The sequence below is a fragment of the Ochotona princeps genome, chromosome 5 (assembly GCF_030435755.1).
Source record: "Ochotona princeps isolate mOchPri1 chromosome 5, mOchPri1.hap1, whole genome shotgun sequence".
NCBI lineage: Eukaryota > Metazoa > Chordata > Mammalia > Lagomorpha > Ochotonidae > Ochotona > Ochotona princeps.
In genome coordinates, this window is record NC_080836.1 from 99747640 (window position 1) to 99774348 (window position 26709).

A 26709-nucleotide genomic window follows, 5' to 3' on the forward strand; every position below is an offset into this window, starting at 1 on the left:
AAATATGATTTTAGTGTGATGAAATATGTTGTTTCCTCTGAAGTTTTTGATGCTTGAGTTGAAAATCTAACAAGTGTCATTCAGTACTTCAAGAGCAACTACTATTTTTCTTTGTTAGATACTAAGTGTCTTATTCTAGAATTTATTGTGCCTTTTTATTTTCATAATTGATATATAATTACTGTAATAACACAACTATTATTTATGCGTAGTCTATGCTGTGGTGTAAATAGCCAGGACCTCATTGTTTTCTGGGTGAGGTTATGTGTGTCCAGCAGGTGGCACTGTTTAACTTCAAATGTGCGCTAAGTCGTGGTCTTGTGAATTTCACTCCCAGGGAAAATTTCTGATGGTGGAAGAGAACTCTGTTAATAGTCATATTCTGGCAGCAGACATAAACTGGGCTGTCTCAGCCAATCTGACCATTTCATTCATAGATTGTGCACTTTATGTAAATAAATCCCATAAGTATTTATTGAGTTGGACAATGCAGGAAAAGATGACACATTCTCAAAGGAACTTTGATTTCAAGACCTCTGTTTGAACTATATGTAGTAAGTTAGCTTTATATTTTTTTTTTTACATGCATACAACACTTTATGCTGCACGTTAGAGAAAAATGTTATAAATTGGTCAGTATTTGGTAACCTGTTTAGTAGCCATAATTCACCTTAAAGGTAAATTGATGAGAAAAAAAGTATTGCTTTGAAATTATTGCTAACCAGCAGATAGATTGTCTTGATAATAAAAGGAACGGTGTTTGTTCTCATTTTTTTTGGATACTGATATTGCCCACTTATTATGCATAATTAAAACAATGCTTCATTGACTAGAAATTTGAGGTAACGAGTTGCACTCAATTTGGTTTGAGTCTAAAATGCTGTTTCCTTTCGCTGAAGGTTCTCAGAGCCCATATCCTGCCACTGACAAATGTCGCCCTTAACAAGTCAGGCTCCTGGTAAGTTCCTCTGTTTAAGTTTTAGAAACCAAGAGATAAACTGTGTATTTGTCGAAGACTGCAGTTTGAAGACATGGTGCTTGTTTCTCCAAGTGCGGAGGGAACGCAGTGTTGCTCTAAGCTCAGTTCCCTGCAGCCTGTGTGCCATTGTGGGTAGAGGCTCCTGGGGGGCTCAGTGAGCATTACAGCTGAGGAGCAGCTGGACTGAGGCACAGGATCGGTGGACAGATTTGCACTCTGCTCGGTCAGACAGGGACAGCAGCAGTCAGTCACTTCAGAGCAGGTGCTTGCCATGCTGCTTGGTGCTTTGCTGGGTACTGAGCAGAACCTTCGAGCCAGCGTTTGGAGCATGGTCGTGATCGGCTCGGAAGTTGTGTGGGAAACACGAGGGAAGAAGCCTGGTGTTGGCCTGAAGACCTGCTGCATTCGTGGATCCGCACTGGTCAGCGATGTCTGCTTCAGTAAAGCCCACACCCCAAGTGGCACGAGCAACGCGCGTGCATTTTCCCACAGCACTTGAAGTTGAAGCTGTCAGTGGAGTTGGTCAATCTTGAGGGCTTGGGGAGGAGCCTTCCCAGCCTCTCTCCTTCCTCTGGTGGTCATGGGTGTGTAGAAGGAGACCCCCCCTCCTACACGAGCTCTCTGTGTGTGACTGTGTCCACACTTGCCTTAATAAGAGGAGAGGTCCATCTTACTCCTCGATGACTTCATCTTGACGAATTACATCTGTAATGACTTCACCTCGTTCTAAAGTAGCTCCTGCAGTAACTTCAACGCACAAATGTCTTTTTGTTTGTTTGTTTGTTTTGGGTGGGAGAGGTGACACAGTGCAACCCATAGCAATATCCATAATATTACAATTTCCAATATTGTCTACATCCATACAATGAAAGATGAAAAAATGCCTATAAGATAGTAAAAATACAATGGCTTATCAGTTTCTCTTTGCAAGGGTATTTAGGATTTAGAATTCTCTTTCATCTTTTGCTGTTACCACTTAACATTCAGACTGCCTTTTTAATAATTTCTTTTATCTGTTAGGGGAATATATGTTTTAATTTTAATTTTTATTGGAAAAGCAGATCTATAGAGAGAAAGAGTGACAGAGAGAAAGATCTTCCATCTACTGGTTTGCTCCCCAAATGGCCACAATGGCCAGAGCTGATCTGATCTGATCCAATCCAAAGCCAGGAGCCAGGAGCCAGGAGCCAGGAGCCAGGAGCCAGGAGCCAGGAGCCAGGAGCCAGGAGCTTCCCACACAGGTGCAGGGTCCCAAGGCTTTGGGTCGTTCTCGACTGCTTTCCTAGGCCACAAGCAGGGAGCTGGGTGGGAAGTAGAGAAGCCAAGATACGAGTCGATATCCTTATGCCATCCTGGCATGTGCAAGGCAAAGGTTTAGCCACTAGGTTATCACGCCGGGCCCAGTAGAATATCTTTTTGTAATACTTCTAAGGCAATGATTTCCAAGACGTTTGCATAAGAAAATATTGAAAGGGCATTGGACAACTACTGCTAGGTCTCAGTCATGTGTGCTCTCCAGAATTACCTTGTAGGGGTTGAGAGCAGCATGTTAGTAGAGGGTGTGTATGGATGGGGGGAGGCCAGTCCCCAGTCCAGAGCTTTCCTCTCCAAGGAGGAGAGAGTTCTGGTGTTATGTTCACAGTAAGGTGATTAAATACTCTGTAACCTACTGTACATTGCAAGTTAGCTAGAAGAGAGGATTTCTGAATGACGAAGAAATGAAAATTGCTTGAGGCTGTGGATGTGTCCACCACCGTGACTTAACCATTGTGATATATCTGTGTATTAAAGCATTACACTCTACACCGTTGATACATGCATTTATAAGGTATCAATCAAAATGAAACAAAATTTAGAAAGTCTCATTTGCAGTTGAAGACTTTAAGAATGGCTAGGATTCTGCTGATATCTTCATTTAAAATATTAGATTCACTGTGCTAACTCCTCCCATGCTAAGAGTAATGGGAATGACTTATTGATATACTGAGTGAGGTCCCGGGGGGTAAGTTGTTGGATGGCTAGAAACGTGAGGGTGAGATGCACACTCCTGTTCTTGGGAGAGGCAGCAGAAGGGGGATGTGCTGATTGGCGTGTGCTTTGGGAAGATGCTGTGTCACCCAGCGACTGCAGTGACATCCAGTGCCCGCAGGCCTGAGCGGCTCAGAATTTCCCTCCAGACATCCAGGAAGCTGTTTGAGAAAGGTCGAAGTGGTTTCTCTGATTTCTGTGAGGAAAATAGATTTTATTGACTTTGTATGAGCCAAGATCCACTAGAAGATGGTTTTATTTATTTATTTTATTTTCAGGCAAGAAATGAAGGCCATGGGCTGGGTGAGAAGTGGCCCCATTAAAATGTGTCATGAGACTGTAGTGAGGGCGGTTACCTATGGGTTGCGTGGGAAGTGTGGACAGCAAAAGGGAAAAGGGTGACACCGAGGTTCTATGCTCTAATGGGAGAATGTTGCTTTTGATTGAGATGCATACTAGAGTTTCAGAAAAAATCAGTTATCCATATGTATATGTTACTGGAAGGCAAACCGTTCTTCCTAGCAAGATTATTCTTTTTTTTTTTTAAAGATTTTTATTTATTTTGTTACAAAGTCAGATATACAGAGAGGAGGAGAGACAGAGAGGAAGATCTTCCGTCCGATGGTTCACTCCCCAAGTGAGCCGCAACGGCCAGTGCTGTGCCAATCCGAAGCTGGGAACCAGGAACCTCTTCCGGGTCTCCCACGTGGGTGCAGGGTCCCAAGGCTTTGGGCCGTCCTCTACTGCTTTCCCAGGCCACAAGCAGGGAGCTGGATGGGAAGTGGGGCCGCTGGGATTAGAACTGGTGCCCATATGGGATCCCGGGGCATTCAAGGCGAGGACTTTAGCTGCTAGGCCACGCCGCCGGGCCCAAGATTAATCTTTATTTGGGACTCTTGTTAGGGTTTGAGATGAACTGGTATATTTCTATGTCAAATGATTGATATTACCCTCAACTGTTTATTCTGAACATGTGATTTATATCATGAAAACTGACTAGATGGAATCACTGTCCTGCAGGTAAAAGGTGGGATTTCCACTGCTATTCTCACCTTGCCCTGTTTGCGTCCCTTGTATCAGCTTCATCACTGGAAGTTATGATCGGACATGCAAGCTCTGGGACACTGCGTCTGGAGAGGAACTGCACACGCTGGAGGGCCATAAGAATGTGGTTTACGCCATAGCATTCAACAATCCCTACGGGTGTGTGAGTCCTTCCGCTCATTCCTGCATCAATTCACATACTCTCTGTCTACAGGGGAGGGGGCTCGAAGACTAAAGTTGGTTGAGCATCTGGCATGGGCTCAAACACTTTTGGGCAGATGTTTCTGTTCTCCTAGGAAGAACACAGAGGAACTTGAAGGATCTTCCCCGGAACACACAGTGCTGTGATCAGATTCAAGCAACACTCCTTTGGCCTCTGGGAGTTCTGACAAGGAGCTTCTGATGGTGTTCACAGAACCGGGCCAGTGCCCCTGGAGAATGTGTCCGACATAGACTGCATGCCATGTTTTATTTAAAACTTGCTGTACAGTATTTTTATTTAGAAGGCTTGTTCTGACATAGAGAAGGGTTCAGAGGGTATATGGATGGGAAGAGACAGGTGTACGGCGGTGAGGAGGCTGGTAAGATCACACCCCATGAGATAATAAAGCCTCTGAGATGATGGCAGAAAGAAGAGGCATTGAGAAAAACTGATGCAATGAGAGTTGAAACTTTATTCTTCAATTTCTAAAATGATGGTCAGGTTTCTGGTATCATTTGTAAATGTAATAGGTTTTCCCAAACACAGTCATGATAATGGCATAAAGAAGCTTAATTGGTACATTAGAATGACTAATTATTCCAATTAAGTTGCAGAGAACTTATCTTTGGTCTATGTGTCTTTATATCATAGAATATGACAATTTTTATGTTACCTGTTTGAAGCAACTTGTGTAAAACTGTCACTGAAATTATAAGTGATCCCCTTTTACTTCTACTGTAATTCCTCTGACTACAGTGCTACTCACAGGAAAGGGTCTGCAGCAAAATGCCATATCCGTTCACAGTCTACTTAATGGACCGGGGATATTTGAGTGTCTATCTGAAAATAGTTTTTTTTGTTTTTTCTCATATGGGACTGGAGAGCTGGGGAATTTTCTTTGGCTCTGATTGGATTCTACCTGGAGCTCTTGATGAAAAACCCTCTTGTCCAGTTAGTTACCTCAGCGTGACGATTCACGCATGCACAAAGGCACTGCTTTCATTGTCCCTGGTTCAGGACTCCGTTTCTGTGGAGTGGGGTCAGGGCAGCCTTGAGAGAATGAGAGGAAGTGTGTGTGTGTGTGTGTGTGTGTGTGTGTGCACAACAGAGAGAGAGAATGAGTGGGGGAAAAGAGAGAGGAACTTTAAGGCCTTTTTATTTTATTATTTGTTGAATATCATAATTAGTGGTGCATTAAACCCATGATTATAGAGTGAACTGAAATTGAGTTTTTGTAAAAATTAAAAAAAAAAAGGAACAAGGTAGTTACTTGAGGGAGGAGAAAAAGGAAAGGAGGGGAAATTTGGTTAGCTTTTTAAAAAAGGAATTTTGACTTTTAATTTATTTAAAAGACATGGTGAGAGAGAAAGGAGGGGGGAAGACGGCTGTCTGCCCTGTTACGCTGGCTCACCTCCTGCATGCTGGCAACAGCCCAGGCTGGATCAGGCTGAAGTCTGGGGCTTTTTCCGGGTCTCTCATGTAGGTCCAGGGAACCAAGTGCCTGGGCCGTCCTCTGCTGCTTTCCCAGGCCATTAACAGTTGCTGAACTGGAAGTGGAGCGCTTGGGACTTGCTAGGACTTGAGCCAACATCCAGGGGATGCTGGTGCTGCAGGCAGCATGGCTTAATCCAGTATGTGTCAGAGTTGGTCCCAGATATCTTCTGAGAATGATGCCTATGCAATCTGTTTCTATGAAATCCAGGCTCTTCATATTAATAAAAACTTATATACTAGATCAAGGGAGTAAGCTTTGCATCAATGGATAATTCTTAAAAACTTGACATCAGTAACATCTTTTATAATGTGGTGTATTATGGATAGAACAGAATTGATCAAGAAATAATAGAGGTTTGAAACTGATATGTTTGGGTAGCAGGAATGACGGAACATGAACTGATCAACAACTCCCAGGGCTTTGAGCTCCTCATGAGCAGAAGCCGCTGGATACAGCAGTTCGTGGAGAACACTCTTGACTAGATGCCGAGGGAGAACTGGTGGCGAACCTGCCTTGAACTAGGAAGCTCTGAGTTGGTATGGTAGATGCTAGCCAAGACAAGCTGTTGACGGAGCATTGGCAGAAATGTGCTGCTTGTCTTCAGTGTGGGTGGCCTGGGAAGTGCTGGTGTAACTACACACACATTCTGCAAGTCTGTCGGGCACTTGGCAATTGCCTTAGGGTGCATATTTTGGGTCTTCAGACTGTCGACACTTTTAAACAATGAATTTGCACTTTACATGAAAAATGCAACTGCTGGAATAGTTTGATGACTTGCAATGACATGTATGTATGGGCTGGGATAAAAGAAATGACTTTAATTCCAAGATTGAATACTGAAAAGGCTCATCTTTTAATCCTTGGAAGTTGACAGTAGTTTTGCCTAACAGCACCTTATCTTGTGATTCCTTAAAACAAATGAACAGTTCTTTATGATTTTAAAAGAGTAGTGACAGTTTTTTAAAAAGACTTATTTATTTTTATCTAAAAGGCACATCTACAAAAAGAAGCAGAGACAGAGAGAAAGATTTTCCACCTGCTAGTTCTCTCCACAAACAGCTACAATGACCAGAGCTGCGCTGATTTGAAATGAGGAGTCAGGAGCCTCTTCTGGGTTTCCTATGCAGGTTCATGGTCCCAAGGACTTGGGTCATCCTCCTCTGATCTCCCATCCCAGAAACAGGGAGCTGGATTGGGAATGGAGCAGCCAGGACACAAATGTGCCTATATGGGATATTGGCACTTGTAGCAAGAGGATTAGATAGTTGAACTATTGTGCCAGCCCCCTAAAATGAAGTAATTTTCTAAAGATCTATTTAATACCTTAGTGTATCATATAAAATAGCTGAGTATGTTTTTGAAATCCACATTTTTTTTCAATCGTAGTGACAAAATTGCAACTGGATCTTTTGATAAGACTTGTAAACTGTGGAGTGTCGAGACAGGAAAATGTTACTATACCTTTCGAGGGCATACAGCAGAAATTGTGAGTATGTTTTTTGTTTATTTTTAAAGACAACAAATTTTGAACGCATTCTGTCTTCACCACTTAGCTTCAAATTCAGCCTTAGTATTTTTTGTCTGAGTGTATCCTACTGGGTTCAGTTGATAGATTCCAAAGCTAGCTAATTTTTAATAGTTTTTAAATACCATACATTGACTTAGGAAATATCTAGGTGATAAATTTAAAATATACAATGTTACATTTAAACATTTTTTTCCATTAAAGCACTGATTCACTGAGTGTGGATAAAGTCATGAAAATAGCTTTTTAAAAATAAGGTTCATCAGGCGAGATATTTAGGTTGGTTATTTTTGGATGAGAACTGATATTTGCCCCCCCCCCCCCCCCAAAAAAAAGAAAAAAGAAAAAAGACTGATACTCTAAATAGCTTTCATTATTGGGAAACCTTCACCCTTGGCAAATTCTGTGTTGAGACAATTAGTGAGAAGATTGTCGCCCTGAGGAGCAAGGCATAATTCTTAAAGGAGCTGCTTAGTTTGGGAATGAATTTTTTTATATTCATTTTTCAACTTGAAGGCTAGTCCTTCCAGCAAGAATCCATCCTGTAATGCAGGTACTCTACCAGCCACAGCAAATGCCGTGAAAATGACCTTTAGGCTGTTCTGGCTCAAGAGGCGATGTGCTAAGCCCTACACGGGTACTAACTCAGTTGTGCCTCACAGTAAGGCTAAATGTTGATATTCCCTTGTCTTATAGTTAAGGATATTGAGACATGGAGAGCAGCTTTCTCAAGCTCAAAGGGACAGTCACCTTTATCATCCTTTGGGATTTTGAAAGAATTTTTCTTTACATTCAACTCCTAGGACATCCTTCAGTATTTTTTGAGTATTTGAGAAACCCTCGCCTCCAAACTTGGGGTGCCCAGAATTGGACACTGTTCTTGTCCCCCAGGGATCCCGTGATTTAGTAAAAATGCACTAGAAGTAACAATGTGTGCCTTCAAAGGTGTGTTGCATTTATTTTAATGATATGAGGGAGCTTATGAGGGCAGATCTTCTTGGCCAGGCAATGTGAGCCTTCCAGGCAGGGAGAGCAGCCCTTGGCAAGTGTGTGGAGGAGAGGTGGAGTGAGGGCCCTCGAGCACTGAGGCATCCCTGGTGATCACCCTGAGCTGCGCCACGCAGAAGAACAGACACAAGCAGCTGCCTCAGGATTCAGCCTGAGGACAGTAGAATGCTTCATGCTTGGTGTTTGGCTGTGTATTTGCGTAAAGCATTGAACGTGAGCTGCTAAGATCATTGCATCTTTAATCTTGCACATATATAATCAACAACTTGAAGATCTAACTTCCTATAATTTCTTCCATCTCATGTGATTTAGGTGTGCTTGTCATTTAATCCGCAAAGCACATTGGTGGCTACTGGAAGCATGGATACAACAGCCAAGTTGTGGAACATTCAGAATGGAGAAGAAGTGTTCACTTTAACTGTAGGTTAACAAGCCTTTTGTGTGTGTTCACCTTGATGTGCGATTTTTAATGAGCTCTAAAATAGATGATGTTTTTTGAGTAACTGTCTTTCAAGCTGTGGTTGTAGAGTTCCAGGTAGGCGGTTGGCTATTTCTGAAGTCTCGAGCTAGAAAGCAGATTAAAAAGATTAGAAAGTCCCAATGCTTTAGGAGCATCACTGTGGCATTTCTTTCTAAAAGCTGTAAGCCTGGTTTTATGGATGTAAGTATAGTGCTTCTCATCTCAGTCCCCACTGTTTCCTGGGACACTTTTTCTAGTTACCACCTTCTCTTGGGCAAATGTGGAGACGGAAGCCTCCACCAGCGCTCACTGTCACCACTCCTCTCACCGGCTGTGCTGAGAGCCCTGCATGTAGCAAGCCTGACTCGACACGGCCTGCAGCTGCATGGAACCTTGGTCTGGTGTGTTCAGAATGCTGATGTGCAGGCCCACGTCACATTTTTTCATCTGTAACCAAACAGAAAATTCATGTACACATGGGCTTTCCTAAACTTTTGTTTTATTTAAAGATGCAATTGTGTGAATTTACTAAATAGGAAAATCAGAGAGATTGCGTAGGCAGAGTCCTCTTAGCAGAGTCAGAGGATTTATCACCCGGAAGGGCGTTCTGTTCTCTCCTGCAGTTTGACTCATAAGCACCAGACCATGGTGGGTCAGGCTGAGTTCCAGGTGTCACGTCCAATTACCTTCACAATTTGCATTTTTCAAAGCTTCTAGCTTTATTTTGTATATGTTTGTGGCCCATTTCCAATTAGTGTAAGAATAGCACTTTTGAGACAATGTGAAAGAGTCCATCTATTTTCTAAACTGTATCATCTTCCTTCTTTTAAAAAGAGTTTCAGGAAACTAAAATGAAAGTGCTTTTAAATAGTCCAGTGATTTTTCAAAAAGATGTATTTATTTATTTATAAGGCAGGACCAGAAATAAAGAGATAGATAGGAACAGAGAGAGAGAGAGAGAGAGAGAGAGAGAATCTTCCATCTACTAGTTCACTCCCCAAATGGCCACACCAGCTGGAGCTGGGACAAGTCTAAAGCCAGCGCAGAGTGAAGAGCTTCCTCTGGGTCTTCCATGTGGGTGCAGAGGCCCGAACAGTTGGACCATCTTTTGATGTTTTCCAAGGTACATTAGCAGGGAGCTGGATTGAATGTGGTGCAGCTGGGAACCAGCTGGAGCCAGCACTCACATAAGATGCCAGCACTTCAGGCAATGGCTTGGTGCTACTGTGTAAGCTCCAATCCAAAAATCTTGGATAAACTTAGAGAATGGTGTAACCATCTCTGAATTTAGTTCCAGAACATTTTTCTTTTAAAAAATTTTCATTCATTTGCTTAACGTATATGAAAGGTAGCGGGTAGGGAGAGAGAATAAATATACCTGCAACAGCTCCAAGAACTCCAGTTTGTTCTCCCACATGGGTGGTGGAAACCCAACTGTGTGAGCCATCTCCTACTGGTGTCCCAGGGTGTGCAGTAAAAGGACCCTGGAATCAAGAGCCAGGACTCAAATCCAGACACTCTGATTTGGGAAGCAGGCATGCGCTTTTTGAGCTGTCCAGACCACTGCACCAAACCCTGTCCTCTAGAACATTTTCTTTACCCAAAAGAAAACGTTTGAACCTGGTATTGCGGCATAACAGGTTAAGATGCTACTGACAACATCTGAATCCAATATTGGGGGTCCAAATTTGAGTCCTGAATGCTTTGCTGATGATGCGTCTCCCCGGTAATATGTCTGGGAAAGTAGTAGATGCTGACCCAAGTACTTGAGTTCTTGCCACCCACAAGAGAGATTTGGGTAGATTCATTCTCAGGCCTTTTGGCCATTTGGGGAATGAAGCAGCAGATGGAAAATTCTTTCTCTCTTTCTGTCTCCCTCACTCTCTCTTTCTCTTTCCTCCTCCCTCTGCCTTTCAATAAATAAAATAAAACTTAGAAGCAAGGCCTTTAGCTTTGTGCCAGTTGCCATCATCTCTGCTCCTGCCTGAGCCAACCGCTGGTTCGTTGTTTCTCCCTACAGACTGGTTTCTCTGTTATTCCTTTTTCAGACTATGGTACTGTGAACTTGTAGGAGATGTGGCCTTCAAAGGTGTATGTGACAATACATGCTCTTTATCCCCTTCTAGGGACATTCTGCTGAAATCATTTCCTTGTCCTTTAACACTTCAGGAAACAGGATCATCACAGGATCGTTTGATCACACCGTGGCAGTGTGGGATGCTGAGACTGGAAAGTAATTTACGTTTCTTAAGAAATTTAAAAACCTGAATTGTGGGTTAAGGAGGCACTATGACCTTGATTGGTTTAGTCTTAATATCTGTTGACTGTGTAGGACTCCATAGCGAATGAACACATTGAGAAAAGTAACCTAATTCAATCATAATAATATTTTTGATTAACAAAATACATGCTTTCTCATAATTAAGAGAGATTTATGCTGAGAGACAAAATTAAAAAAAAAAGAAAAGGAAAAAGTTCGCATTAGTCTGGCCATGTAGTTGTGATTAATTTCCTATAGGACATAATCAAATTTCAGTGGTTTGTCATCTTGGCAGGCAATGCATTTCATGAGTAAATAGAACTCCTAGTTAATTCACCAAATTTAATTTAGTCCAAGAAATTAAATTTTCATTTTTTTTGGTCCTAGTTGCTAAGATGATAACTACATTAAAATATTTGTGTTGGAAAACTACTTCTGAATTTGTCTACCTTTTGATACAAGGACTACTTATTAACAATATCAACCGGGAGATATGTGACAATAAATGAAAAAAAAAAAAAGGATTTTTAGCTTTTTAAAGAGTAATTCCTGAGTAGTAAAGGGTCCATTCATCTGGGGTTGAGAACTTCTGGAAATTCAGACAGTCCTTCCTTTTTGCTTGCTATCCATTTGTTTTTGAGGCATTGTCTAGGTAAGGTTATATTTGATTGTTTAAAAGGTTAGATATCCTAATATTGAAATGAAGTTAGTAGCTTCCTTTTGGACTTTCATGGAGTCATCTTTTTTTTTTTTAAATCAACAAAGCTATTGTTTCATAAAAAACAAGTTCAGATTGTCACATACAGATGGAATTGACTTTATTGCAGCATAAAGATGTCTTCCACCTTTACTTATTTTCATTTTTTTGCAGGAAAGTGTATACCTTAATTGGCCATTGTGCAGAGATTAGCAGTGCCTTATTCAACTGGGATTGCTCTCTGATATTAACTGGCTCTATGGACAAAACCTGCATGGTGAGTTCAAGAAGTATCCTTACCTTGGGTATTGTTTGTACTTTATGCTAAAGTTGATACTCACTGTAGCATTAACCTATTTCAAAGGAGGCATAAATTAAGACAGAATTTTGTAAGTGATAAATTGTAATGTTTTTAAAATTTAAAACTTTTTTTTACCTCTTTGAGTGAATTATGAAGTAGTATGATAATTCCTGTTGTGACACATTTTTCAGATATTTCATTAGAAAACACACATTATTTTTGTTCAGTGTCCCTGCTATTCATTTACTGGGCTTTTACTAGAGTGGCCCAAAGTCTATCTCAGATACAGAGTTTCCCTGACTGAAAGTTTTTGCACTTTAAATTGGCTTCCACACATGAACATGAGCATGTAGCTTTTTGTCTTTTGGTACCTGACTCAATTTTATTTCATGTAGTGATTTCAAGTTGCATCCATTCTGTTAACAGGCAAGATTTCATTGTGAAAGATTTATTGTTTATTTGAAAGTCAGAGAGAAGGGGGTGAGATAGATGGATAGGAGAGAGAGAGAGAGAGAGAGAGAGAGAGAGAGAGAGAGAGAGAGAGAGAGAGAGAGATCTGTCTTCCATCTCACTTCCCAAGTGGCTGCAATAGTTATAGCTGGGCCAAGCTAAAACTAACAACTAACAGCAAGGGACTTCATCTGGTTATTTCACATGAGTGGCAAAGAACTAAGCACTTGGGCCATCTTCCACCGCTTTCTCAGACACGTTAGCAGAGAGCTGGATTCACAGTATAACAGCTGGGATTTGAGTCATTGCTCTGATGTGGGCTGCCGGTCTTGAAAATGGTGGTCTAATCCACTATGACGCATGTGAGCCCCTCATTCTTTCTCATGGCCAAATGATATTCCAATGTATTTGTGTGTGTGTATGTGTGTGTGTGTGTTTATTTTCACATTTTCTTCATTCATTCATCGACGGACATGTAGGTTGATTATGGTTCTTGACTGTTGCGAATAGTGCTTCAAAACGTGGTATGACAGGTATCTATGATTAAAAACACAAGTGATTCATAAATGTTGGACATGGTGGGGATAGAGGGAATAAAGAAAATGGGTTGTAGGCACCACCATGGTAGAGTAGGGTGACGATAGTGTGTTATGTGGTATATAAAGAATTGGAGGGAGGATCTAGTAATCTCCCAGCATGGAGAAAGGATGGAGAAGTTTGTGTGTTTCATATAGCTATGTAAGTATTACCTGTTAACAAATAGTTTTTAAAATAAGAAAAAATAGTAACTAAGTTTATATTCTTAAATTATAATTTTATCATATGTTGAAAACATTGCTATCTTATATACTTTTCATTTTCTGACATTGTCATTTCAGAACTAGATTCTTATCATTTGACGTCCTTCCTATAAATTATACACTTTGATTCCAATCAGTGAAAACTTACACATGGAGATTTTTCTTTTCCTAATGTTTTAGAAAATGTCTGTCTTTAGTCTTCTCTCTGACTGAAACAGTCTGTGAATTAACATAAAAGTTTCTGTACATGACGTTGAGGTAGTTATTTAACCAGCCATGGGAAGGCATGAAGGACTGACCATGTTCATATTTTAGATAGGAAATAATGTTTTATTTTAATGTGTGTGTGTTTTTTAAAATTACAGCTATGGGATGCTACCAATGGAAAGTGTGTGGCAACCATAACAGGCCATAATGATGAAATACTGGACAGCTGCTTTGATTATACTGGAAAATTTTTTGCAACTTCTTCAGCTGATGGTAGGCAACCTGTTTCTGCATTTAGTTCACAGGGGAGTCTAAGCTTTGCTTGATGAACATGTATGGCCATCTACATGATAGAAACAGCATACATCAATTCTCCATGGTGACCACACATGTCACTGTTGTACACCTATATCATGTTCTGATAACCACATAAGAAATTTTTCACAATGCCTAAGTCACTGTTTGGATAACCACTTTTATTTTGTTTTATTTTGTTCAAGATTTATTTTTTTCATTGGGAAAACAGATTTAAGAAACTTTTTGCATATCTTTTATTTATTATTATGTTATGTTGTACTTTCATAGGCTCTGGGATTTCCTCTCTGCCCTCTCCAATTCCCTCCATCCCCTATTGACTTCCCCTGTATTATTACAATAGTAGAATCATTCACAAACCATCAAAAGTCCATCATTGTGTTATTTAAGAACGTCCTGACAATGTAGGTATGGGCAATAGCCGAGTTTCCAACCTCCTATTTTCAAGATATATTTAACAGTTTCATTGGGAGTACATCTTTGATTTGGAAGTAAAGATAGACAGTACATTGCATCCTCACATCTGGATATGATAGTCTCCATTATACAGTTACTGTACATCCTTTTTAAACAAAAAGCCACAAAACAACAGGAAGGAAAATAGAAAATTTACAACACAAAATTAAATAACATGCTACTGAATGACCAATGTGTTATTGAAGAAATGAAAAAGATCAAAAACTTTCTTGAAGAAAATGATGCTACTGTATGGCCTATGTGTCACTGAGGAATTTAATTAAATAATAACTTTTTGAAGAAATGAAAATAAAAGTGAAAATATCAAAACCCATGAGATGTAGCAAAAACAGTACTGAGAAGGACATTTATAACATCAGGTGCTTAAAAAATGGGAATATTTCAAATAAATGACCTAATCATGCATCTCAAGAACTTATTAAAAAATGAATAGGAAGCAAAAATAAAATTCACAGCAAAAATAAATGGAATTGAAACTAAAAAACTCATTTTTTTTTTTTTTAAGATGAGCAAGGCAAACTTTTAGCCAGGCTAACAAAGAAAAGAAAGAAAAATAAGCACAATTAGAAATGAAAAGGAAAACATCTTAAGAAGCTAGTAAGTGATCTCCTCTTGGTAGATCATTTCTGCGATCATTATGTGGTGTCTTTCATCTCTTTTAGTATTTTCGTGTTAAAGTGTATATTACCGGATATAAGAATGGATATGCTGGGTTGCTTTTTCCTTCCCACTAGTGTGGAATATCTTTTTCCTTTCTTTTCCTTTCGGTTTCTGCATATCTTTGTTGGTAAGATGTGTTTCCCGTAGGTGAGAGATGAATGGTTTTTTTTTTTTTTGATGCAGTCCACAAATTTGTGACATTTGATTGATGAGTTTAAACCATTTGCATTCATGGGTAATACGGATAGGTAGGAATTTGGTCCTGTGATTTTAGCAATGGGTTTAGTCTTCTGCTGTCTTTTTACTGGGATATTCTCCACATTTGCCTTTGATTTGGTATGTGCTATTCCTTTTCTCTGTCAATAGAACATCTTAAAGTATCATTTATAGGACAGGTCTGCGAAAGGAGATCTTTGAGCTCTGCTTTACTGTGAAACAATTTAATTTGTTTTACAAAAACAAAGGAAAGCTTTGTTGGGCATCTTATTTGGCCTGATAATTTTTTCCTTTTAGAATTGATTTTTCACATGCATATTTAAGGACATTTTCTCTGTGTTCAACTGAAGAGAAATTGATTATCATGTTTTGGGGCGAAGATCGCTTTTGATCAACTCTACTGGGAATTCTGTGCAACCTCTTGTATTTTGTTTCCCAATTCTTTCTCCAAATTAGGAAAAGTTTCCTTTGATTTCGTTGAACACATCTTTAAACCCAGTTTCTTTTTCATTGCCTTCTGAACCTTCCATAACTCATATATTCGGCCTCTTAATAGTGTCCCTTAATTCTTGAATGCTGTTATTAGCTTGACTTGTTCTACTTGCAGCTTTTTGATTGTTTCCCTATTGTTGAAGGAAATGCCATCCAATTCTGAGATTCTTTCTTCTGTCTTGCTCATTCTATTATTGAGGCTTTCCACTGAATTTTTAATTTGCTCCACTGTGCCTTTCATTTCTAACAATTCTGCTTGATTTTGTCTCATGGTTGCTATTTACTGTGTGACAGATTTCTTAAATTCCTTGAACTCCTTTATGTGCTTCTTGTTGTTGTTAACAAGCTGCATAACAAGTTTTTAAAATCTTTATTCTCATTACCTCCACGTATTCTTCAGTTAACTCTGATGTTGACAAAGGCTTTTTGCTCCTTTGCAGGAGAGGTAATACTAATATTCATTGTGCCTCTCTCTCTTTTGCTCTTGGTCATTGTACTTCTGGTTAGCAGATTCCTGTTTTAAGGGCTGATTTCTAAGCTGTGTTGCCCACTGGTCTACAGGTTGATTTTACTGATTGCATTTGGTACCCAGCTCTTTGTTTGCAATCACTTGTGTCGCTTCCTCCAGTGAGTTTCAGTCTCGGGATCTTGCGCTAGGCTTCCACCATGGTCTCCGTGGACCCACTCCTGGCTTGCCTCTCTCTACCCCCTGTGATCCTGTGCTGTGGCTGCACCGTTACCTACACAGGCTTTTCTCACATCTCCATTTTGAGCAGTGTCTGGGGCTAGAGAGCAACAACCCGTGGGTTGTCAGTGGTGCTGGTCTTGCTGACCATTAGGTATGAGAGATATTTGGACCTATTTTGCGTGGAACCTACAGGATGTCTAGTTGATAGTATTTTCCCTGTGAGAGCAGTGCAATGCATTGAGCCATATATGAGTTCTCTGGCCTCAGCACCTGCACAGTTTGCATTATTCCTCCACCCCACAGCTTTTCCCTCAGTATACAAAATGGTGCCTGATGTGGCACTTGCTAGGGGTCTGGGCCTGCTGGCTGTTAGGTCTGGGTGCCACTTGGATCTATTTTCGGTGGAACCTGTAGAATTCCAAGTTAGTACTGTTTGTGGGAGTAGTGCAATGCATTGAGCCAGGAATGAACTTGCTGCTAGGTTAGGACATGCGTAGTTTGCTGTTCTGCTCCAGTCCTTGTTGAAAGACTGCCCCCCGAAAAAGCCATACTACCAAATGTCTGAGAACCCTGAATCTCAAACATTCTTGGAAGACTGAGAATTTTGCAGGAAGCAAGCTTCCTGCTGAGACTGTGTGTCACCTTCTTGACAAAGTGTTCCTGGAGAGGTGTTAGGCGTCTTCATTATCATCTTCCTCTTCCTAATTTAGCCTGAATGTATCTAAGCACAAACAAAGTTCTGTTAGTTTCCTTTTCTAGATAGATCAGTTTGTTTATTGGTATTGGTTCCTGTAACTCATGTTTATTTATCCTGTTGCCTGAGACTTGGTGATTGTTTTCCAAATCCCTTGTGATCTATTGTTGGAGCAGCTTGTGTAGTATTGTTTAGTTAACTTGTAACTTTTACCAACCTGCTTATTTTGCAAAAAATTGGTATAAGTTTCCCCAGAAAAATTCAATAATGTGAACATTAGTTTATTTCACTTTGGCATCCCTTGTTTCCCAAATTTCTTCTCAGCTTGGATGTCATATCTTGACTCCTGGTCCCCACTAGAGGGACCCACGAGTCCCACAGCCTTTTTCCCTCAGTATGGCGCCCAATGTGGCACTGGTAGGGGCATGAGTTGTGAAATCCACCCTGTTCCTGCACTTGCTTGGTTGGGTTTTGTCACTCTGCTTCTGTTTGTAGTGAAATCAAGCAAATCAGCTGGATGAGCATTTCAATGCTTGGGTTCAACTTCATAGTTCCGAGTAAACTCCCCTTGCCACCTGGCCACCGGTAGAGCTCTGATTACCAAACACTGACCACTGCCGTGTTATCTGGTCAACATTGCAACATCGCTCCACTGTCTCTGCTGCTTCCCCATGTCCACGGGTCTCCAGGTGTCCCTATGCTGTTGGCCCGTCTTCTCGTATTTCCATGCTTCGTGCTCTGTCTGCTTCACTCTGGCTAATGATTCTCCATTTCTTTTTATCACTTTAGTATGTATGGGGGATCATTATAATTTTCTTGATAAATATCTGTGATGTTGTATTCTAATCACAATGATCATGTATGATATTGACTTATATTGGATTCATCAGCTGAAGCATATTGATGATGCTGTAATCAACCTGTAGCAACTCCATTTATAACAACCTGTCTGCTAAATATCTGATAAATATCTGTGATGGTCATGCTATATATTCTTTCTGCCTGTTACTTTAGATTCTACACTATTCATGTGTCATTGCGTAACCATATATGTGGCTAAATCAGGTTTTCTTGAATTCTAGCAAGGTCATACATTATACTATACTTGATCTGTTATTTTCCTGTTAACCATGTGTAACATTGTCAACCATGTGTGACACCTAAACACAATATATTATCCTACATTGTATCATACTGTATTTGAAAGCCATTATGTTTTCTATCTGTTCCTCTCAACCATTTTTTGATACTAGGGCCTATCTATATTATATCCTTGGTGATTGTATATGACAATTCAATCTCTATGTTATCTGTTTACCAAGATATCAAACTGTAATGTCTACATCACCTCTATATCATAAGATACTATATTAACATGCATCATTTCTCTGATGATAAGGTACATATGGTTGTCTTATATGTATGGTAATACACTAAAGTTGCATCATCTTTTTAAAGACCATGTAGCACGTTACACCTTGTCGGCATCATAACCTTGACTGTCATACATATGATGTATACCATGCTAGCATTATATTCTTGATAACTAAATATTGCACACAATTTATTAATCACCTTGCTAATAAACTTGTCTTGCTGTATCAGTATCATTTCACTGAAAGATAAGTGTAAAAGTCATACAGTGCCTCTCTTGCCTTATTTATATACACTTGTGTTAATATATTACGATGTGTACAAGTCTTAGATAACTTTTCATGATATTAAATAAAGGACCATCATCATGATAACCTTTTATGATATTATACTGTGCATCTCTTTTTGACAGCCTCATCTGAATATTTGAGGTGTCAGTGAAATTTTCCCAGCATGTATGTATGTTACTATCCTATATCTGAAACACATTCCTGATAGCATTATGTGACACTACATAATTTTTATGTAAGTTCTCTGACAATTTCACATTTGACGCTATGCTATGCTCCCAACAACTCTACCATACCATGATATGTCTGTATCTTCTCCTTAGCAAACATGAGTCTTCAAAAAGCTCATAGATGGATGTTATGAGAAACTATGCAAGGTTTTTGAAATTTTTGCACATCTTTTTACTCCATTTCCATGAATTTTTATGAAATTACATGGTGAATGATATCTGTGCCTTCCATCTGATGACAACACACACGTTTGTAATGCAGTTTTTCAGGTCATTGCCATGGTAATGAAGACTGGTGTAACACTCTGTCATCTTCCTGGTGAGGCGATGTTACATTTGTATCATCCACCTTATGACGTTACAGCATGAAGCTGTAACAAGCCTACTCGCTGATCATCTTATATGATGTTATAGTGTGTTTATGCAATGTGCCCAACTATGTTATAACTTATATTTTATCATCCTTTCTATAATTATATCTGATGTTGCACTGTCTCTTCTTTGAGTTATTTATAAAAATGTCTGATGCTATACTTTGTCTGAGTTATTTTCTAGAAATGTATAATACTTTATACATTTGTAAGATTAGTGCATGTGACTTATCAATTTATGATGCTACAATATTTCTGTCTTCGTGGCAAACACATTTTCAGGATCTGCTATGTCTGCATAATTGCTTTTGCAAAGTATGTGATTCTACATTTTGTATGACTCGTGTCTTTGAGATTTGCCTATGATACTGTAGTGTTGGATACTGAGTATTCTATATCATGTCTTCTTATGCATTATCTCCATTGTCAGCATGTCTGTGTTGACAGCTTGATAATCTTTGGTGATTCTAAAGTGGGTCATCTCACTTACTTCCATGTAGGATCTAAAATATCATTGCATCTTCCTGACGACTATCGGTGAAACAGTTTTTGGACAAACATATTATATTTGTGGCCATGTTGGGGATTTATGACAGGGATTGGAGCCTGTGAGAAGGGAGAGTGAAAAGTTTCACCATGAGCCATTATCACCTAGAGATCGAGGGAGGCTAATGTCGTGAGTCAGTCCAAGTCTGAAGGTCTGTGAACCAGGCCTAAGACTTAGGGCCTGGGGAGTCTACTGCTGTAGGGTTTAGAAATCAGAGGCATGGAGACCACAGCTGCTGATGGCCAAGGCTCACAAAGACGATGTCCTGGCTCAGTAAGAAGCATCTCTTTGATGACTGTGCTAGTTTGCTATGACCACCATAACATGCTATCATGGACTGAGTGACTTAGCCTAATTTTACTTCTCTTAAATTTTTGGAGACCTGAACAATGTGATCATGACTTCAGCGGAATTGATTTCTTCTGAGACCTGTGGATGGCTGTTTTCTTCCTGTGTCTTCATGTTTTATCTTACTGTGCTTGTGTGTGCTAATATCTTCTTCTAAAGACACTGATTTTATTGGGTTAAGGGCTACCCTGATGACCTCATTTGATTTAACTACCTTTTTCAAGATCTTAAAATCCAAGGGCAGCCACATTCTTATGTGCTAGGAATAAGAATTAGAATTATGAATTTTGGAAGGACACAGGTCAGTCACAGTAGCACATGTGACAACTGTTTTCACCTCTTGTCTGAAGATTGTAGATTACTTTACATCTTCATCTTTTTGAAACTAGTTGCGTTACACGAAGTCTTCATCACGCCTTTTAGAAAATGCCATTTTGGTGACCATTTTAGATATTTCAGGATGAAATGCTGCAATATATCCACTTCATTTCTCAACCATTTATCAGACCGTATGTTTATCACCTGCTTGATGACAGCTTATGACTCTCCACAATGTCTGTGTCATCACCTTGCTAACTGGGTGTACGCTTTCTACATCCTGCTTTTGAGTATTACATGTGGTTCTCTACAATATGTTTGCTCTATTCCTAATGAACATGAATGATACTCTAGTGTCTCATCATTGAAGACCCTTTATGCATTGTTGCTGTCTCTGGCATGTCTTCTTTTATTTCTTTTGTCCTTGTTTGATTACCTGCCTCATGAAACTGATGGTTCCATTGTTTCTCCTTACAAAAGTTTTTTTTCCTACATTATTGCTCCATCTCCTCTTATTTTGGAACATGCTGTTATTTTTAAAAGATGTAATCATTTTATGTTAAAGTCAAAGTTGTGGAGGAAAGAGAGAGAGAGAGAGAGAGAGAGAGGATGTTCCAGTCATAGGTTCACTCTCTAGATGGCTATATCAGTCAGTGCAGGAGCAGTTGGAAGCTGGAAGCCAGGAGCTACTTCTAGTCTCCAACATGTAAAATACAAACCCAACTACTCAAGCCACTTTCTGCTGCTTTTTCCAGGCTATAAGCATGGAGCTGAATCGAAAATGGAGTAACCTGGACATAAGCTTGTGCGCCTGTGGAATACCAGCTTTGCAGGCATCAGCTTTATGCACTATACCACAATGCTGGCTTTCACCCATTTTCTCTTTTAATAAGCTCAGAGCCATAGAGTGCTTCATGCATGCTCTTTGGTAGTATGACCAGCTTGCCCTTTGAGGAGTTTCTGGGTTGGCTATTGCTACAGGAAAGAAGATAAAATTATCACAGAGCTTATGTGTCAGGATACAGATACTAAAATCATTCAAGATGTTTGGTTCAAAGTTGTTTAACTCAGATAAATGAATACAAATTCTCACTTTTCTTAAAAAGGAACAGCAAGAGTGTACCATACAGCCACAAGAAAGTTCATTGCCAAATTGGAAGGCCACGAAGGTGAAATTTCAAAGGTGAGTTGCTTTCTCATTTGCAGCAGTTTGCTTACCTTCAAAAAAAGAAAACTAAAAAGTATGCTTAACATAAATATGTTTGTTGGAACTGAGGTCACACAACTTGTTCAATTATCTTATTCTTTCAGAAATAAATCATGTAAAGACTTTTTAAGAATGTCTTCGAATTCAGCATACTAAATAATTTCAAACGTTTTAGAGAATATAAAATAACATTCTCAACTGTCAGCAAGATTTGAGTTAGGAATACATACACAATGAATTAGGAAACCTATGAAGTGTTTTCTTGAGTTTAATGAACACACAGGCTTACGTAATCCAGAACATTTTGTGTGGCAAGTATCAAGGGTTCTGTAAGATAAATACAAGGGAGAGAGTATTTCCTGGAAGTATTTCACTCTTGAAACCACAAAGCTCTATCTTAGGATTATGTATAAGCTATACCCAAAATCTCACTCACAGAGCATGGTTTTAGAAGTGCCTTCAGATTGGTTGAACAGTTTCTTGGGGAGACCTTATCTGGACAATAAGTAGCTGGACTCTATGCTTGGTATGTTTGCAATGAAAGAATCTTGATTGAATTTGAACTGTAATACTGCATCAAGGTGGAGGAATCCACCGGGGGGAGGGGAGGGAGAAAAAAAAAAAAAAAAAAAAAAAAAAGAAAATACAGAGTCTTTGAAACAAAAAAAAAAAACAAAAACAAAACAAAACAAAACAAAACAAAAAAGAAGTGCCTTCAGACAGTTGCAGAGCAGGCTGGAACCTGATGACTCTGCACTTGCAGCTCAACCCAGTTCCTTAGGCTCATAGCTGGGATTAAATTTTCTCCTTTCCTGAAAAATGTGAATTTGATAACTTCAGATGTCTAAACCTCTCTCTGTCCTTAGCACCTGCTGCTGGTGGCTGCTCTATGGCCAATCAGTAGCTGCAGTAATGCACCCCACATCTTTGTCCAAGGCTGTGGGGCATAGCAATGCCCTGGGGGTGACAGAATAGGATGTGGGGAGCTGGCTGGGAGGACACTGGGCCATGTTTCTCAGGATCTGGTTACCACTGACCATCACATCAGAACCCTTACTATCTACACAGGGAGCGGCAATACAGTCTTTGGGGCAGAGCCAAGTGGGGAAGAAATCAAATGATGCTGCCGCTTCCGTCTTTTATCCTCGGAATTGCGTGGGCTAGGGATGGAAACTCTCCAATCTGTATTTGAATTTTGGGGCACTGGTCCCTGTAATATCTTCTTTGTATTGAACAAACTGTTCCATGTAGTGATAAATGCTAGGCCGGAGAGTGCCGGAGTCCAGCTCCAGCCGAGGTTCGAAACCCGCGAAGTGTGCGTGGAGTCGGCGCAAAGAAAGAGACGGACCACCAGAATTCCTTGAAGATAGTGGACACGGCAATAAAGCCGTCCGCTTTATTTATACAGAATCAGTTAAACTCTGGCTCAGACTTTTTACGTCATGATTAAATGGGTGTTGCTAAAGATAATTCTGCCATTTGTCTCACCTAAGGCAGGCTCATACCTCTTGAATCAACTAAGAGAGGAAATGTGAAACAGGAGGCGAGATCCAAAGATCAGAGAAGGGAAAGAATGGGTTTCCCCCACACCTGGGAAGTTAGCACCCTTGATTAGCATACCGTCAATAGGAGAGGAAGAGCTGTAAACAAGTCCCTGGCGCCTGGGGATGGGACACCTTTGACTAATACATCAATGGGAGAGGAAAGGCTGTAAACAAGTCCCCGGCGCCTGGGGACGGGACACCTTTAATTAACATAGCAATGGTGGCAGCCGTAGCAGTAGTAGGTAAAAAACCTTTATGCTAGAAGCAAATATCAATAACATCAACTTCCAAGCTAGCACAGATACCATACATCAACTGTTAACTCCGCAGGGGCAGACAGTGCCTAGGCAGATTACTGAAAACTCAGTGGGGAAGTCCGGTGTCGGGCAATGGAAAGCGGGCTGCATTCAGGTGATCAAAACAACGTCCCACCGGAGCCCTGCTCGGCGGGGAGTTCCTTCGCGGCCCTGCCTGCAATGGAAGCAATGTCTCTCACACCTTCCTGTTTCCCTACATCCATCACACGGCCCCCGGCAGGAGAGGTGACAGGTCCTTAATTACACCTGCACATTGGCTGATGAAAATGTGTTGGTGATTACTGCATCAACCTGTGGTCATTTTTCTTCTTTCTTTTGCAGATTTCTTTCAACCCACAGGGAAACCGTCTTCTAACTGGCAGCTCTGACAAGACAGCTAGAATCTGGGATGCTCAAACCGGCCAGTGTCTGCAAGTTCTTGAGGGCCATACTGATGAGATCTTCTCCTGTGCTTTCAATTACCAAGGAAACATCGTCATTACAGGTATGGGAGCAATCAACTCCTTAGACTGCACTCTCCTGTTAAATTGCCTGTCAGAATTCCCATAGAAATACCGAAAAGAGTTGACCCTCACCCCCCTATTGCCATTTGAGGGTTCATGAATTTTGAATTCATGAAATTTTCTCCAGAGAAGGTAATACTTTCGGTAGCCTGCCTCACTTGTGGCCACATTACCCCAGGCATCGCCACACAGATCCAAAGGCATCACTTCTGGCTGATGTCTGGAGATGTTAGGCACCCAAAGAGGAGAGTCATGTGTCATTTGTTGCACAGTCCATCAGTGGTTTGTTCTTGGAGCTAAGATGTTTTCTCACAGGTGCCCCATTAGCACAATAATGCCTCTTTCCTCAACCAATCTTTTTAAGAGACTGCAGGGCTTAGGGGAGGGGTAGAAGCTGTCTGTGCCTTGTTGCAGAGCTGGCACTGCAGTCCCTAAGCTCTTTTAAGACGTTGATATTTGAGGTTGGTAATGTGACAAAATAGGCTAAGCCTCTTCCTGCTGTGCCAGCATCCCTATGGGCACAGGTGTGAGTCCTGGTTACTCCATTTATGATCCAGTTCCCAGCTCATGGGAGCAGTGGAGGGTGGCCCAAGTCCTTGGGCCGCTGCCTGCATGTGGGAGATCTGGCTGAAGCTCCTAGCTTCAGACTGGCTCAGCTTCAGCCATTGTAACCATTTGGAAAGTGAACCAGTGGATGGAAGCTCTGTCTTTCCCTTCTTTTTTGTTTGTCTGTAACTCTGCTTTTCAAATAAAAGTTGAAAAAAAATCTTAAAAAAGAAGATGCCATTGATTTATATTGAATAAACTGAAGGCATCAATGTGTTAAACAGGGCTAATTAGATGACAGAGCTTAATAGAATGGGATGACACTTCTGTCCTGACATCAGCTGAGCAATCACAGTATTTGAATTTATTTGCCCTATTCATTGGGGGAGAATCCATGGAGACTTAACTGCGCACCATGTTTACTGGGTTGAGTGATGTTGGGTTTAGAATTGCAAGCTGACAAAAACAAAAGGGCCAGTATAATTTCACATTTAAAAAAAAAAGTGTAATTTGTCTTTCTCTCAGCTACAACATTTCTCACAATTAAAAACATTTACAACTGGCTTATGTGAAAGAAAAATGACCACTATTTCACAGATGGCCTGGAGGCCTGGACCCCCGCACTTACGTGCTAAGGTTGGCAGCGTCTAGCCCTGTGCTGGTCATCCGTAACTCAGAAAGTGTCGTCAGCTTGCAAGAAGATAAAGGAAAGCAAAGCTAACTCTCTGAAATTTGTTTCATTAGGCAGCAAGGATAATACCTGTAGAATATGGCGTTGACTGGAAGAACCGTGGGTGAGCGAACTTGCTAGCAGTGCTGACTGAGAACTCGGGCTTCACAGAGAGCAAGCAAGATATTTCATATTTCATATGCTTTTTTATTGCAAGTCAACTACTTACACAGTCTATTCTTAACTTTACAGACATGATCACTAAAATGGATGAAATTACATTATGGTATTTGATGGGACATTATAGGAAATGACTATTGAATAAACATTGCTGCTTATTTGTTGTGTTTTATATTTAATGTCCTCATGATGTTCGTGAATGAAGTGGTGTAACTATGTGTGTCCTAGATTCTACTTTGAAGATGATTGTCACAATTCCTGTAAAATAAAAATCTTTGGGGAGATTTTCTTGTGAGTTGTGCATTTTGTATTTAGGAGGTATGAATTTTGGGTCATATAAAGAGAACAAAATGAAACCTATTTAATGGCAAGTATTATGAATTGATAGTGGATCTGAAAAAATTAAGAATATTTACAAGGAAAAATTAAGCAAATTGACAAGCAAAAAAGAATCTGTGTGGAAAATAATTGACCTGTGAGAGAAAAATGATCAAATGCAAACCCAAGTACCTCTGGGGTAGTTATTAGCATTCTTGAACGAGCTGTTAGTTCGTGGCGGTGCCGCAGGTGCAGGTGCTGCTCAGACACTCACATTCCGTAGCTGATGCCTGGTTTGAGTCTCTGCAATAAGCCTCCTGCTCATGCATCCTGGGAGGCACCAGATAACGGCTCAAGGTCTTGGTCCTTGTTGCCCAGGTAGAGATCCAGGACCCATGGTGGTGAGAAATGCATAAGGAACAGAAATTTGCCATTCATGATGGTGGCGCCACAGGAGGAAACAGATATTATATACAAGGCATTCCATGAGCTTCATGGAATATGGAAATGAAAGTTTATTTTGATGTAAAAATCTGCAATTTACAGGGTCTTCAAGAAACTCATGGAAAAAAGTATGTTTTACAAAAAAAGGAAAAAGAAAAGCACTGTCTGAATTTCAAAATTTTAAAATTTTAGCAGCAAAATAAACCTTATATTTTTTAAATAAATTCCTATTTTTCCCTTGTATATTTAGACTTGTACTTGTAATAAACTTTCAAGTATATCCCTGCATACACATCTGCTATACATGCACATATGTTCAAGTATGTTCCTACATATCTGATACATACATTCATCTTCTTTGGATATTAAGAGTATATACTACAGAATAGACATGCTCTCTTTATTTCCTGACATATTCCTTATATTTCTTTTATATCCCTCTATTTCCACATCCTTATCCATTCATTGGAAGAAGGGACACTGTAAGCACCCACATTTTGGCAA

At 40.2% G+C, this 26709-nt stretch overlaps 1 protein-coding gene across 1 annotated transcript in view; it reads left to right on the forward strand.

Annotated features, from left to right (window-relative positions):
* DAW1 (dynein assembly factor with WD repeats 1) overlaps window positions 1-25448 on the forward strand; it is a 37479-nt gene extending 12031 nt beyond the window's left edge. The window contains exons 4-13 of the mRNA XM_004576748.3: window positions 900-958; window positions 4088-4210; window positions 7135-7234; window positions 8594-8701; window positions 10868-10974; window positions 11873-11975; window positions 13615-13729; window positions 21583-21659; window positions 23866-24028; window positions 25338-25448. Of these exons, the coding sequence (XP_004576805.2) occupies window positions 900-958; window positions 4088-4210; window positions 7135-7234; window positions 8594-8701; window positions 10868-10974; window positions 11873-11975; window positions 13615-13729; window positions 21583-21659; window positions 23866-24028; window positions 25338-25372 (990 nt within the window). The 3' untranslated portion in view covers window positions 25373-25448. The remainder of the gene's footprint in view (window positions 1-899; window positions 959-4087; window positions 4211-7134; window positions 7235-8593; window positions 8702-10867; window positions 10975-11872; window positions 11976-13614; window positions 13730-21582; window positions 21660-23865; window positions 24029-25337) is intronic.
* The last annotated feature ends 1261 nt before the right edge of the window (window positions 25449-26709 follow it).